This window comes from Mustela putorius, unplaced genomic scaffold (assembly GCF_011764305.1).
Source record: "Mustela putorius furo isolate JIRA1106 unplaced genomic scaffold, ASM1176430v1.1 tig00004039_pilon_pilon_pilon, whole genome shotgun sequence".
Lineage (NCBI taxonomy): Eukaryota > Metazoa > Chordata > Mammalia > Carnivora > Mustelidae > Mustela > Mustela putorius.
Window position 1 is genome coordinate 2,375,951 of NW_025422174.1, and position 14,567 is coordinate 2,390,517.

The 14,567-nt window shown below is 52.7% G+C and overlaps 1 protein-coding gene across 6 annotated transcripts in view; it reads right to left on the minus strand.

The window, feature by feature from the left end:
- The window catches only part of IL4R (interleukin 4 receptor), a 35,235-nt gene that overhangs the window by 12,675 nt on the left and 7,993 nt on the right, over window positions 1-14,567 (minus strand). Inside the window, exons 1-5 of one of the 6 annotated variants that reach the window (XM_004774013.3) lie at window positions 12,255-14,121; window positions 10,916-11,074; window positions 3,196-3,286; window positions 2,410-2,548; window positions 1,314-1,465 (exon numbers count right to left, since the gene is read on the minus strand). In XM_004774013.3, the coding sequence (XP_004774070.1) occupies window positions 1,314-1,465; window positions 2,410-2,548; window positions 3,196-3,265 (361 nt within the window). In that variant the 5' untranslated portion in view covers window positions 3,266-3,286; window positions 10,916-11,074; window positions 12,255-14,121. Of the gene's footprint in view, window positions 1-1,313; window positions 1,466-2,409; window positions 2,549-3,195; window positions 3,287-10,915; window positions 11,075-12,254; window positions 14,122-14,567 lie in introns of those variants that run through there. The other 5 variants (XM_045072454.1, XM_045072453.1, XM_045072452.1 and 2 more) reach the window with 5 other exon arrangements.

The following is a 14,567-nucleotide window of genomic DNA, read 5'->3' on the forward strand; positions in this document are numbered from 1 at the left end:
CGGGTGTGGGGAGGGGGATGGCCCCCAGGACATGGGTCAACTGGGGGGGCTCCCAGAGGGCACGGTCCATTAAGCATCTGACCCTTGATTGGGGCTCAGGTCATGGTCTCAGGGTCAGGAAATCGAGCCCCACGTTGGTGGGGGGTGGTCCTTGCTCAGCAGGGAGTCTGCTTGTGATTCTCTCCCTCTCTCTCTGTTCTTCCTTTCTCTCCCAAATAAATAAATAAATCTTTAGATTTGTAGCCAGCCACACCTCTGTAGCACATTTCTGGAATCCTACATGGATCGCATCTCAGCAGAGCACGACAACTGCAATACCAATTATAATGTTGCTAACACTCTACTTGGCACTCGTGGTTATTAACCAGCTTTCTACAGTGAAATGCAAAACGTGTGAGCCCCGCTGACCCTAAATTGGCCTTTTTCACCTTTGTCCTTCACACAACAGGGCCCCGTCTATGTACTGTGTTTTTACTCACTGTTTTTATTTGGATTTGTGTGTGTGAAAACTGTCTCCTTTTCAGCACTCCTATCCAGGCAATCATAGCTACAAAATATGTATTAAAATCAATGCACGTGTGCAGAAATGATTTTAATTCATGGGTTTGCTCACTGGTTTGCTCACTGGTCTCTTTAAACAACCCACTGCCCGTGGGTGGCACAAACAGGCCCTTCAGGAACTGCAGAGCCCTGAACTCTGTGGATACGGGTGAAAATTCTCCTCTGTGGCTTAGTAGCTGTGTGACCTTAGGCAGGTCACTTGCCTTCTCTGTATTGTATTCAGATGTAAAATGGGGATAACTCTCTTCTGGAAAATGAGGCTCAGAGAGGTCATGTGACTTGCCCAGGGTCACACAGCAATAAATGGTGTTTTAAACTCCCATCACTACGCCACAGCAGAATCACGGTGAATTGCTGTGGGGACTGAGGCTGCCAGGTTACATCAGCCTTCAGTGGTCTGGACCGTCTGAAGCAGCAGCGGCGGACCAGGCGACAGGCGACGGACCTCGGCAGCCAGCGTGCCTTCCATTAAGCAGAAGCCTCATCTCAAGACCCCAGTCCGGGCACTTAAAATCAGGGGGCTGAAATATAAAAGCTAAAGCGGGCCTGATGTGCTAGGGAGCCCAGTCCCATTTCAGAGATAGGAGGACTGAGGCCTGGAAAGGAGAAAAAACATCTCATCGTGTCTGCGAATACGCAGAAGACTGCTTGCGACTCACTCCCAACTGGAACCCGGCCACCCCTGCCCCAGAGCCCAGCTGGGGATCGGGAACTGCCCCTACCCTGGACCCTGTCCACCATGCCCAACTTACCATGCTTGCTGGGCTGGAAGGAGCCGCCCCACAGCTGGTGCTTCCCAGCCCACAGGTCCAGCTGATAGACGTCGGCCTGGACCACGTCATCTATGGGCATGTAGCACACGCACATTGCACCTTCTCGGTTCTCGGGGACACACGTGCGGTTCCTGCAGACACAGAGGTGGCCTTAGGTCACTGTGTTCACGGTATTCCTGGAACATGACTCACAGGACACATGCTCTACCGGCTTCCCAACTACTCTGCCTCCAGGATCAGATCTGGGAACAGGGGTGTGGTGAGGACAACAGACAAGTGCTGCTCTCCTTACTGGCCACAGCCACAAGCCACACCCACCACGGACTCTTGTATGGCTCTGGCCATGGCCATGGTCCTGGAACTTGGCTCCCCCTTGAAAGCCAGTGAAAGGGAAGAAACAAAGGCACTAAGGAATTCATAACAATGTGAGTATGTGTGTGTGTGTGTGTGTGTGTGTGTGTGTCTGAGTGTACCTCTGGGTAGCACCGTTTATCCCAGTAGACAGTGCCCCACGTCTCACAGGCTAGGCTAGGGGGTCAGTGAACGTCTTCAGCAAAGTGCCAGATAGCAAATATCTGGGACTTTGAGCGCCATAGTGTGTGTGTCCCAACTATTCAACTCTGCTGTAGTGCAAAGGCAGCCACAGACAATGCAGAAACGAATAGGCATGGCCGCATGCCAATAAAACTTTATTTACAAAGGCAGGTGGTGGGCCGGATGTGGGCCTCAGGCCATAGTTTGCAGATCCCTGGTCTAGGCCATTGTAGCACACTTCGAAGCACAGCCCATCCAGCCTGTTATACCTTGGAATGTCTCTGTCGGTGGACCCTATGTTCTGGTGTATGGCACATGCCAGGATGTCCTTTTTACTGTGTGCCTTGGGCACACGATCACGTTCTGAGCCCTGCCTAGAAGAGGGCCCCAGGTGCTGTGGATGGTTCCAGTGACCCACCTGGAACAACGTATCCCGGGTTCCACGGTCCACCGCACAACACAGCGAACTCTCCCACTCACGCTCTATCCCCAGCCCTCCGGGCCCAGCCTCCCCCAAATCCCAGCTCCACCCCAGGCTTACTCAGACTCTATGAAGTTCAGCTGATAGGACAGGCGGAGCTCGGCACTGCAGTTGGTGGGACTGTCCATCTCCCACTGACAGACGGAGACGCTGATGTAGTCGGAGAAGCAGCTGGGCTCCCGCAGGACCTTAACACTCCCTGCGGGGACACAGGAATGCTCTGAGCAGCCAGAGTCACACAAGGAAGGGGGACAGGCACCGGAGGACAAGTCCGAAACCAGCCCAGACAGGACCGAGGAGTCCATCACAAAACAAGGAGACCACAGTCCCAGCTGTGTGCCAGTCTTCAGGGAGCTGGGGGCGGGGCGGGGTTCTGGAGCTTCCCAGCCAGCATGGGGGAAGGTTCCTGAAGCGGAAGAAGACCCCGGGAGGCGGGGTCTACCTTTACCTTTTGAAAACTCCACTACTTGCCCCTTTGAGGCCAAATCAAGGAAATTTCTAATCTAAGAAATTTCTAGTCTAGATTTCTAATAAGTATCTCAAACTTACCTTGTGTCCAAAACTCGCATCTGGTGCTGCAGCCACCCCACCCCGCCCCGCCAAGTGTGTGCTCCCTACTCCGTTCCGTGCTGTCTTTTTCTATCACTTTCTAACACTCTTTACCACTGATTTATAATTAGGACCATTCCTTATCAGCTGTTCCCTCCCACTATAGGGTGAGCTCCTCAAGGCCCGGAATCTTTGTTTTGTTCACTGATTATCCTAGGAGCCTGGCATCTAAAGGGCCAGTAAACATTTGCTGAATGAGTGGCCCAACAAAGGAATGAATGGGAGTTGGGGACTTACCAGAGCCTCCTACCCACACCAGGATCAGGCAGCTCACGGGGAATGTGAGCCCAGAGCAAAGCCGCCCCATTGGGAGATCCTAAGATACCTGCTGAGAGAAAGTGAGCCAGGTTAGTGCCAACAATGAGCCCTCTGTGTTCGCCAGGCATGCATGTGCATGCTTTCTCTCTGTAATCATGAAACATGACACAGATGCACAAAGCCCATTATGAGAGCCAAAGAATGCCTTGTCCCAAGAGACACTTCTTAAGAAAAACCCCATGACCTGCTAAATTTAAGCAACCCTGGGACTTCAAAAAGTTCGTAATGCATATTTGCTTGTAAAGGCTCTGATAAGTCCTGCAGCAAAGAAATTTATTTTTCTTCGTCTAACCCAACACTTAGCAATTTATTTCCCTACTCAACCCAAATAAAGCCCTAAAAGATTTACAATTCCTTTAAATACATTTTGGAGATGTTCACATGTTTAGCCTTATAGAGCTGGTTAAATAAATGGTGGTATATCCAAGTAATAAAAATGATGCTTGAGTGTGTGGAGTGTGTTAGACTTATGTCAATGGCCCCAATTCTTCACACCCCTCCTGGATCCACATAGCTTTTCAATGCCTCCACCACTACCACCCCTCTGGGCAGGGCGTTCGCCCCTGCCCTTGGATTATATTAGCAAGGGGATGCGTTGCAGAAGCGTGCTTTTGCACGGCCACTGCCTTGAGAAAACAGCCATGCTAGCCTGCGGGAGGATGGTGACATGGGACAATGCCATGTCACAGGCAGTCCCATTCTGCATTAGTGAACAGGCAGCCACTCCCAGTCTTGTGAGTGAGCTCCCCAGAGCCATGCAGCCGACCTGAGGCTGGCCACAGGTGCACAGCTGAGCCCAGTAAGCTCAGCCAAGCCCAGTTAAGTTGGCCCGCTGGACCCGAGCTAAACAAGCCTCTCTTGTTAAACACTCCTGGGGTTTTGCCATTCGGCCTCGGGTCATCACCCCACAACTCTGACTTCTAACCCCGTAGATTCCCTTTAGTGTTTGTGTTTTACATGAATGGAATCGTCCACTGCCCTTACTGTGTTAATGGCATCCCACAATACATGACTGGAGAATAAGAATCAGAAAGGACAGACACGCCCCCCCCAAAAAACCCACAATGCAAATTCCCCCCAAATTACAAGGCCTAGCAATAACTCCTGTACACCTTCATATCAGTGCTTCCAGATTTGTATCTGTACACACAGGGAGATAAATACGAACTTTATTAATTTTACTTAGAGCATCCTCTGCCTACTAAAACTTCACTTTTAGTATTTATATATATTTTTAAATATTTTTATTTATTTGACAGACAGAAATCACAAGTAGGCAGAGAGGCAGGCAGAGAGAGAAGGAAGCAGGCTCCCTGCTGAGCAGAGAGCTTGATGTGGGGCTTGATCCCAGGACCCTGAGATCATGACCTGAGTCAAAGGCAGAGGCTTAACTCACTGAGCCTCCCAGGCGCTCCTAGTATTTAATATATTATTAAGTACCATTCCATACCACTGTAGATCCAAAGCGTCAAATTCGTAGTATCCCCCATGGGTTGCCATTGGATTTTTAGCCTTTGTTTATTGTTATTGCTTTGTTGTTCTACACACTGTGGTAACTGTGCTCATCCTTGGAGAACCATCACCCCATATTCCCCTGATCCTTGCCTTAAGCTTATTTTTTTCCTTTTTTTAAAAAAAAGATTTATTTATGTATTTCAGCAGGGGGAGGGGCAGAGGGAGAGAGGCAGGCTCCCCGCGGAGCAGAGAGCCCCACACCAGGCTCGATCTCACGACCTCCTTGTGACCGGAGCGGAAATCAAGAGTTGGACACGCAACCAACTGAACCACCCAGGTGTCCCTTTATCTTTTTCTTTCTTTCTTACCCTTTTTAAAAAAAAGTATGTTGTTGATCTTTTCTCATATTACAAAAGCCACATCTGATCACTGCAGAAAATTTGGAGAAGAGGGACAGAGGCAACAAGCAAAACAAGAATGCCTGTAACGCCATCACCTGGGAAACCACCACTGGCGACCTTTTTGCGTGTTTCTCAGCTTTTCTGTGAGTGTCCGGTTCGACAGAATGGGCTGGTACAACCTCTCCTGCTTCAGAGTGTGTGTATTTCTAGGCCGTAAAATACTGCTCAACACCCCTCTTGGCAAAGGCTATGGAGTGGGCTTCCTGAAGTTTAAACACCTGCTCTGTCACTCCTTGTGAGCCTGAGCAAACGGCCCTGTGCCTCAGTTTCCTACCCTGTAAAGAGGAGCTAATAACAGCTCCCATCTGACTGGGGTCTCGTGACCACTACATGAGCGGACACGGTCAGAGTCCCACTCGTCACTGGTCACTTTTGTTAAGAAAAACCCTCAGACGTGAACGCCCATGGGGGACAGGGAGTGAGTCCTTTTCCCCCCGCAACGCTCCAAGCACATAATGCCAAAAGCCCTCTAAAAAGCAAGGTACTGAGGTATGTTCCCAACAATGCTGAGAGCACCTGCCTTCCCCACCCCTGCGTGGGTCTCTATCGTGGCTTCCAGGTTCCTTCTGCTGCTTGGTAGCTGCATGCTGTTAAGGCAGTTACCCTATCTCTCACAGCGTCAGCTTCCTTATCTGCAAAGTGGAAACGATACCAAGCTCAATCTCAAGGTCCTACCCGAAAAGGAAGTGAGGTGTGTACCTCAAGCCATCTGCACCCAGGGTCTGGAGCACAGGAAGGCCTTCATGCCCCTGTTGGAAGCTCTCCACTTGCAGGACCTCCCCGGCCGGCACGGCCTCCCTCCCTGCCTGGCCCAGCACCTGTGCACCGCGCTCCTGCCACCCGCACATCTTCACTCCCGGCCGCCCTTGGAACGCACCGAACCTGTTCCCACCTCCAGACCTTTCCTCTTGGTCTCTCTACTTCTCTGGCATTTATTCATTTTATTCATTCGTTTGTCCATAATGGATAAATTACCCCATAATACTGCAGTGCATCTTTCAGAAGAAAGGACTTTCATTCTCCTACATAGCCAGGAGGCAACCATCAAAACCAGGCACTTAACACTGAGGCCTTACTGCCATCGGATCCCAGACCCTTCCTATTTCCAGCTTGTCAACTGCCTCCGTAATGCTCTTTGTAAGTCAGGGACCCGGGCTATGATCGTGTGTTACCCCTGATGATCGCGCCATCCCAGCGTCCAGGTCTTGGCTTCGAGGACCGTTCCACACCGAATGGAGCAAGGGCTCCTGGAAGAAGCGGCTGACCACAGGAGCAGGGAAAGTGCACAATAAGCCTGGAATCCTTGTCTCAGAAAGTAAGGACGCACCCCAAGAATGGTGGGGACTCATCAAAAAACACACAGGACCCAGCTAACAGTATTCGGGGCTCAAGCAGGCACGACTGAAGCACTGCAATAAACATGTAGTAATTGATTTTAACTCTTGGAGTCAAACAGGGCACAAGAGTCTGTTCTGTTTTAGATCAACATGTCAGGGGAAGGGGGCAGATCTATGTCTCCATGGCAACCTTTAAGTATCTCCCCACAAAATCTGTATGGCTTATTAATTTAATGAGTCAGAATACTTACTAACTTTCCAACGTCCCATATATTATACACAATACTTCATATAGAGATACAATTGTATCTAACTTTAGATACAGAAGCCTGGCAGGCACCACCTTCACCAATCGCCAGGAATGGGAACAAATCAAGGTCGGGAGCTTTCTGAAACTAACCCCGCCACCCCCAAGAACACAGCCTTGCTTCTCGGCTGTTCCTGCCCCAAGTGCACAAATTGCAAGGAAGCATCAAACTTCACCGAGACCTGGTGTCCTCTACAAGGTTCCAGGAACTCTTCCTCTGATGGGTTCACACATGCCCACAGCATCCTGTGGCAGAAAAGGTGAAATACAAAATCCAGGTAGTTTTTCCTCTGATAAGTTCACACATGCCCACAGCATCCTTCGGCAGAAATGGCAAAGGTGTCACCTGAGCTCTGATTTTGAATCAAGAGAAACAGAGAGGGCAAGAAAACATGGACAAAGTCACACAGCAGAAGAGCTACTATGATAAAGTCAAGCCACCCTGGCAGGGGAGACTAAAACATGACATCTGTAGCAGTCAGGGTGGCTATCTTTGATCTGTTCCAGAGGGCACATCCAAATACAGGCACGTGTATGCCCATAACTGCGTGCGCACGCACATGCTCACGCGCATGCACCACACACACGCACATGCCAGCTGGCTTCATGGACAAGCGGGGGCTGCATTCAGGGGAAGTCACAGCCTGCAATGAGCAGTAACAGTCACAGCCTGCCATGAGCAGCCTCCCTGAATATCACAGGGATGGAGGACAGAGATGCGATAAATAAGAGATGTAAAAACAGTAATTACCAAGTGCGTGGGTCAAGCATACGGCAGGAGAAAATAATTTCAAGTTTACACTCTCAATCATGGGATTCCTGACCCACTGGAGTTGGCAGGCAGCTCCAGGCTTCACTGCCAACCCAAACAGTGATGCCCTGCACATATTCTCTCTCTGACAGGCTGCAGTTCCCTCTCCTCCACAGAAGCTCATCTCCAGGTCACAGCTTAGCAGAACTGATGAGTGGAAACTGTTTCCTTAGGTCCAGCCAAAGATTCGTGTCAACAACATCCCACCTGTCAAGTACTTACATTGTGCTTGGCACTTAGCTAAGCGCGTTAGGAGCATTACCTTATTGAATTTGCCCAAGAACCCTGCAAGATGGCCTGTTAACCCCACTTTCCATCTGGGAGAACTGAGGTCAGAGAGGTCAAGTAACTTGCCCATCAGGGTCCACAGCTGGCAAGAGGGGAGAGCTAGTGTCAGAACCCAGGTCTGTTGTCTTCTGAGTCCAAAGTGCATTCCAGTACCTCGGTGTCTTCACCTTCTTCTAGAACTACAGAATGAACCCAACTAGATGAATGAAACAGGCCAGGAAGAGCCGGTCCTGCTGCTTGTCAATTTCAAACATCAGCAGCCCCAGCAACAGGACCAGCAACAGCAGGAAAGACCTAGGGCTTAAGTCTACAAACTCCCCACAAGCAGCTTAAAAAAAACAAACAGACATAAAAGCTAGTGGAAGTCATATTAACAGAGATAGGAGCACCAGGACAAGGGAGGTGACTGCCCAATCACACCTGTGCATCCCTTTGGAAGAAACACTGTGGACCTGAATGAAACCTGGCCAGAGAATGATAAGTGACATACAGGGCCGGAAAACCCCAGAAGGCCTAGAAAGGCTTAGCCCACAGGCTCTGCCCCCTACGTCCTACACACTCATCATTCGCTGAACAAACATGATATTTACAGCATGCCAAGTTTCACCCATTAAATTTTGCATTTCATTTTAGGAGTTCATAGATCTCCCCACAGCCGAAGTAAGGACTTCAGGTCAAAGACCCCTCATCTAGGCAATGAGCAGTTTTTAAGGGTTTGAACAGCGACAAGATTTTCCAAAAACCCAGTCTGGGGCTGCGAGAAGGATCAGGTGGGGCAAGGGGGGGGAAGTTAGGAGTTACTGCAGACGTGACTCACTTTGTTTTCAACCCCACGCCGGGGGTGGGCAGAGTCATTTTAAAATCAGGCCATGAGGGGCACCTGGGTGGCTCAGTGGGTTGGGGCCTCTGCCTTCCGCTTGGGTCATGATCTCAGGGTCCTGGGATCGAGCCCCACATTGGGCTCTCTGCCTGCCTCTCTGCCTACTTGTGGTCTCTGTCTGTCCAATAAATAAATAAAATCTTTAAAAAAATCAAATCAGGCCATGAACTCCCTGCTCGTTCCCTTCACTGACCTCTGGGTCCTGAAGGGCGTCTCCACCCAGGGGCCCGCCCAGAGATGCCCACAGTTCACGGCCCCGCCACCAGGAGCATCTCCGACTTGAAATAAAACCCAAGCCCCAGAGCGCAAAGGGCGCATCCAAAGGGCGCACCCTGTGGGACTCCATTTACGTTAACATTCTGGAAAGGACAAAATTACAGAGACGGAGAACAGAGTCCCGGCCGGCGGGCAGCGAGGGAGGTCCGCGAGGCTATAAAAGGCAACACAAGGGATGCGGGCGTCGCTGCGGCTGGGCTGCAGATGCAGACCCGGCACGTGACCAGACTGCCCGGCACTAACCGCGCACATGCGCACTAACACGCACATGCGCACATGCGCACTAACGCGCACCTGCACACTAGCGCGCGCACGCGCAGATGCGTCCGAGGAAACAGGTGCCTCCTGAGCGAGACCAGGGGGTGTCCATATGCTGCTCGTGGTGCTGGACTGCCGCTTCCGAAGCCGGTGCTCTTGGGGGAGCCTGACTCGATGCTTTCTTAACGACTGCAGGTGAGTCACAAATAATCTTAAAAAGTGTAAGAAAATGCAAAACCCAAACCAAGCAAAACCACCAAAAACCCCTGAGCCCCGTGATCGTCTGGCCCCAGCTACACGTTCCACCCTTTCCCCTGCACCGCCTCCCGCTCCCCCACAAGTCTTCTGAGCACCTGGACATGCTCCGAGCCTTTACACCCAGAAACCCCACCTACTGAGAGGTCCCCCCGTTACCTCTTATCACAGCACCCTGTTGATTCCTGTCATCTACTTATCACCACCTCTAACCGTATCACGGAGGTTACACGTGTGAATGTTTGTTTTATTTCAGGATGTAGATAGCAAAGATGGAAAGATCCTACTGTAAAAATGTTTTCAACTTCCCCAGGTCAAAATACATCATTTAAAAAAAAAAAAAAAGGAAGCAAAGACCTGGATAAGATAGCAATCTATACTGCAGTGGGTTAAGGGCCTTCATATATAAAGAAATTTAGAAATCAATAAGACAAAGGTCCCTTTACGAAAAAGAGGTAAAGAGCGTGCCTGGGTGGCTCAGTGGGTTAAGCCTCTGTCTTCGGCTCAGGTCATGATCCCAGGGTCATGCTGTGGGGAGCTTGCTTCCCCTTCTCTCTCTGCCAGCCTCTCTGCCTACTTGTGATCTCTCTCTCTCCGTGCCAAATAAATAAATAAAATCTTTTAAAAAAGAAAAAGATAAAGGACCTAAGCAATTCACCCAAAACATATTTCATCTTGGCAAAATAGGAAACACTCTCATTCTGCTTATTAGCTCATGACGTTGGGAGAATCAAAGATCACCTGTAGCATTTAAATTTCTCTGTATACGTACTGTTTGTCTCCTGACCACGAGAATACAAGCCCCAAACCCCAAGAGGGCAGAGCTTTATGGCCGTTGTTTTGTCCCCAGGACCCGAAGAGTGCCTGACACGTATGTAATGTGTGCTCAGTAAACATCTATTAAATATTATTGCTTGAAAGTCAAGAGTAACAGATTCTAGAATCTATTTTTAAACACTGAGAACCAGGTTTTTGCTTATGGTAATGGCCATGCACACAGCTCTATGAGGTGGGGGCCTTTAACCTCCCCCCTCTTTTAAAGATGAAGAGACTGAGGCACAGAGAAGTTACAAGCTGCCTGAACCCATGCAGCCTCGCGCCAGGACCCATGTGCCTGACTGTTGATTTTGCTGCCTTTCGAAATGCAGCTCCTGCCACCCTGGGATGTGGTGCTTTTGGCCGCAATTGAGGGTCAGAGAAGGCAAGTGACAAAGTCAAGGTCAGGGAGGGAGGAAGCAGCCCTTGGTGAGAATCTGAGCCTGCCACACGTGGGAAAACCCTCCTGCTGGCAGTGAGGTACTCTTAACTTACTCTTTATTTGGGAGGACGTGAGTGGCAAGTCTTGAAATGTCAGAAGCCAGCAGCAGTCGGGAAGTGACCCGGCGGCTCTTCCTGAGCCCGATGGGGTGCAGGGCCTCCTGCTCTCCACTCCTCGTCCCTCTCTTGACCGCAAACCGGCTTGAAGCGGGGCTGGATGGGCAGAGAGGATGTAGCCAGTCCCATGACAAGCACATATGAAGAGGAAGCCAGTGACAGTGGGGGCTCCGGGTGGCCTCGCTGGGCAGCCACTGACCCCCGGAGCTCCAGACTGTAGTCGGCCAGGAGCTTCCTCTGTCCTCTGGGACAGCTGGGCTGCCTTGGCAGGGGGCCAGAGACACACTCCTTCCCGGAGCAGCAGCCTTCCCAGAACTGCTGCCCGGCTGGGGTTCCCAGCAGCTGCGTCAGTGGCCCCACCCAGCTGGTGATGCAGGCCCAGCCAGAGTCCCAAAATGGCCTGGCCTCTGCCTCCTTGGCTCACAGCCCAGCGGGTGGACGGGACAGGTGGCGGTAGACCGGTCCTACTCCCACCGCAGGCGAGAACCCAACAGGGTCCAGCAGGCTCCCTGTGGACCTACTGCGCACTCCCGCTCCTCGCCCACTCACACGTACCCACGGGTGTTCCTGCTGTATTTTCTGAGTGCCTAGTATGTGCCAGCAACCACCGAAGCGGAAAGCCATTCATTCATTCTCTCATTCACCCATTCGTTTCTTCCTCCTTCCCTTTGACAAATACTTGGAAAGAGAAGTTACTGGAGGTTTCTGAGCAGAGATATGACCCTATGAGACTTTACAACCCATCCCTCTGGTTGTGTGGGGTCAAGGGCAAAAGCAAGCACTGGTGAGGAGCCTACTGCACTGGTCCAGGCAGCAGGTGCCGGGAAGGATTAGCAGGAACAGGCCGACTTCGAGATCGGCTGAAGGCAGAGCCAACGGGATTCGCCGACAGAATGGACTTGGGGAAGAGAATGGATCGTTTGTTCCTGAGCCACCAGAAGGCTGGGGCTGCCCTGGATCAGGGTGCCATGGAGTGGGGCGGGGGCAGGGGGGTGTGAGAAAGACGCCTGCCGGGGGGCAGCAGAGCGGGGGGTGTGGGAAGCAGCATCAGGAAAGGTAAGGGCTGTTCGGGGAAGATCCACACGGGTCCTCGAGGGTCAGATGTCCCTAGAGGAATGACTGAGAACTCCCCAGGGAGGGCAGGGGTGGGTTCGTGGAGAGGGAACAGAATAGCCCGCTGTGGGCTCTGAGGACAGGCAACATCTCATCCAGAGCTCCCAACCCCCCTCAATAAACGACCGTGCGTCTTCTATTCTATTTTTATTTCTACACTTACCTAGTGCCCCCTTAGTGCCAGGCGCTGTTTGAGATGCTTTAAGTCGTCCCTGTGAGGAGGGGACTGCGATGTTTGATCCTGACGGGTCTTCGGAGAGGGAAAGGTCAGGGGGAGGGATGCATGAGGAGGGCACAGCCAGGGAGGAGGGGGAGCAGAGCCCAGCTCCCTCCCCACAAGACAGGCCCTTGGCTACAGCACCAGAGAGAAAGGAGAGGTCACAGGGCCAGAGGACAATACTTTCAAGCAGGCATAGCATGTGATTCAGACTCTGTCCATCCCCAGGGCAGGCTGTTAAGCAGGAGAGAAGCTGTGCATCCGCCCGAAAAGTCCACTCCAGCTTGTGTGTGGAGAAGGGCTGGGGGTTCGAGCCCCATGTGGCTGGGTTAGGAGGGCAGGGGCTGCTGGAGGAGACGGGCAGACTCAGCCCTGCGTGGGAGGTAGAGGTTAAGTTGCTCATGGGCGGTGGTGATGGGGGGAGGGGACTGGGAGGCGGAAGTGGCCTGAGGCTGGGCAGTAGGTGGCAATGGGTGGTGCCAGAAAGATCACATGCCCGGCCACACTGTGGACGTGGTGAGTCCGAGCAGGTGGTGGGCCCCTGGAGGGCATCCAGGAGGCAGTATGTTCTACTGGCCTGGAGCTCAGAAGGAAGGCTCAGGCTGGAGACAGGCCTGAGAGTCATCAGCTGTGTCTGAAGCCCAAGGGGTTGTGCAGAGAGAGACAGAGCCTTGTCTGAGAAGGCCAGGAGCGGGCTGGAGACCACGGGACAAGGCTGGAGGGGACACTGTCTTGGGGACACTCGGGTTGGCTATACCTACATTGAGTCCAAGCTGCCGATGGGAAGCCTGCAGAGGTGGGGAGGCCCCACGGAGAAACCTGGAAGTCATGCCCATCCTCAGAAGGTCCCCACAGGCCCCAAGGAGGAGGCGGAGCCCGAGGGACGTGCGAATCCAGACACGCGGTCTGGAGTAGCAGCTAACCGCCCCCTCGTCACTGGCAAGCCCATTTCTCTGCTCAGCACTCAGTCCTCGTGGCCTATCACATACACATGTGTCCTGTGCATGTCCAAAGCCCCCCCCCCCCGGGACACCAGTGCCCACAAGGCCAGAGGCTGTGTCCACCCTGTTCGTGGCTGGGGCCCTAGAACCTAGGACATGCTCAGCACACCTGGCGAGGGCGAGGGGGCAAGGGTATTTGCTGAATGCAGCCGTCCCTGATGAAGATGTGGACACAGACGCCCAAACAGGAATTACCATTCTCCACCTCTCACAGCCGGATCAACACTGATTCTGGCTCAGAATCTCCCTCGAGTCCTTTATGCAGGCCCTGAACTTGGCCACCGGGGAAACTGACCTCGGAGAGCTGGTAATTGGAGCATTACCCTGATTATGGCCCCCGCCCCCGGGACACTGATTAGATTTTGTCTGTCTTAGTGACGGTCCTGGCTCCCAGCGGGCCCGCTTCCCGAGGTCTGTCGAAGTCCCCGTGAACGCCCCTCCGTGTCCCCAGTTCCTCCAGCCATTAGAGACCACACCCTGGGCCCTTCTGCCTGTAACTTCCACCCCCACCTCCCAGAATGCCCGGCCTTAGTCTCGGTCACAGCAGACTCTGCTCTGCACTTGAACTTCACCGACGGGCTTAACCCTGACATCAACCCGAAGACTGCGGCAGGTGCAGTTTTATCCCCACCGCAGACGCAGGAAGCATTTGGGCTAGAAGTGGCTTCTGGCCCTGTGTGCCCAGCCCTCACCCCTGAACTTGTCTCAACAACAACCAGGACTTTGCCCCCTGGGCGAACCCAGAGCCGGGCCAATCAGGTCCACACAGGGAAGAGCTGTCTGTTCACTTTCTGTCTGCAGACGGGCACTCAGGGGAGGAGTCTCTCCCCGGAGCTCTTCCCACTGTCCCCCCCCCCACCCTGCCCCCCGCTATTATTCCTGACACAGTCAGGGACACACGGACAGGTGGAGCCACTCAGGCAGGGACCCCGGTGCCTGGGAGACACAGAAGCCTAACTCTGGGCCTGAGTGGCCAGGCCTTGCCCTGATTGTCTGACAGGCCTTGGCAAGCTGGGGTTCCTCTCAGGGCCTCTGTCTCCTCATCTATGAAGTGAGGGCAGAACCACTTGCCGCAAGGACACAAGGAGACGGGGCGGAAGAGGCCCTGTGACAGCGGGGACGGAGCAGGGACCAAAAGCTCATCTCCAAGCACCACCTACAGGCTCTGAGACCCTGAGTCCCCGACAGTGGCCACATCAGGTCTCACGGGGCATACGGAAGAGGAAGCTGGGCGCCAAAGGGCAGATCGACTCCACTG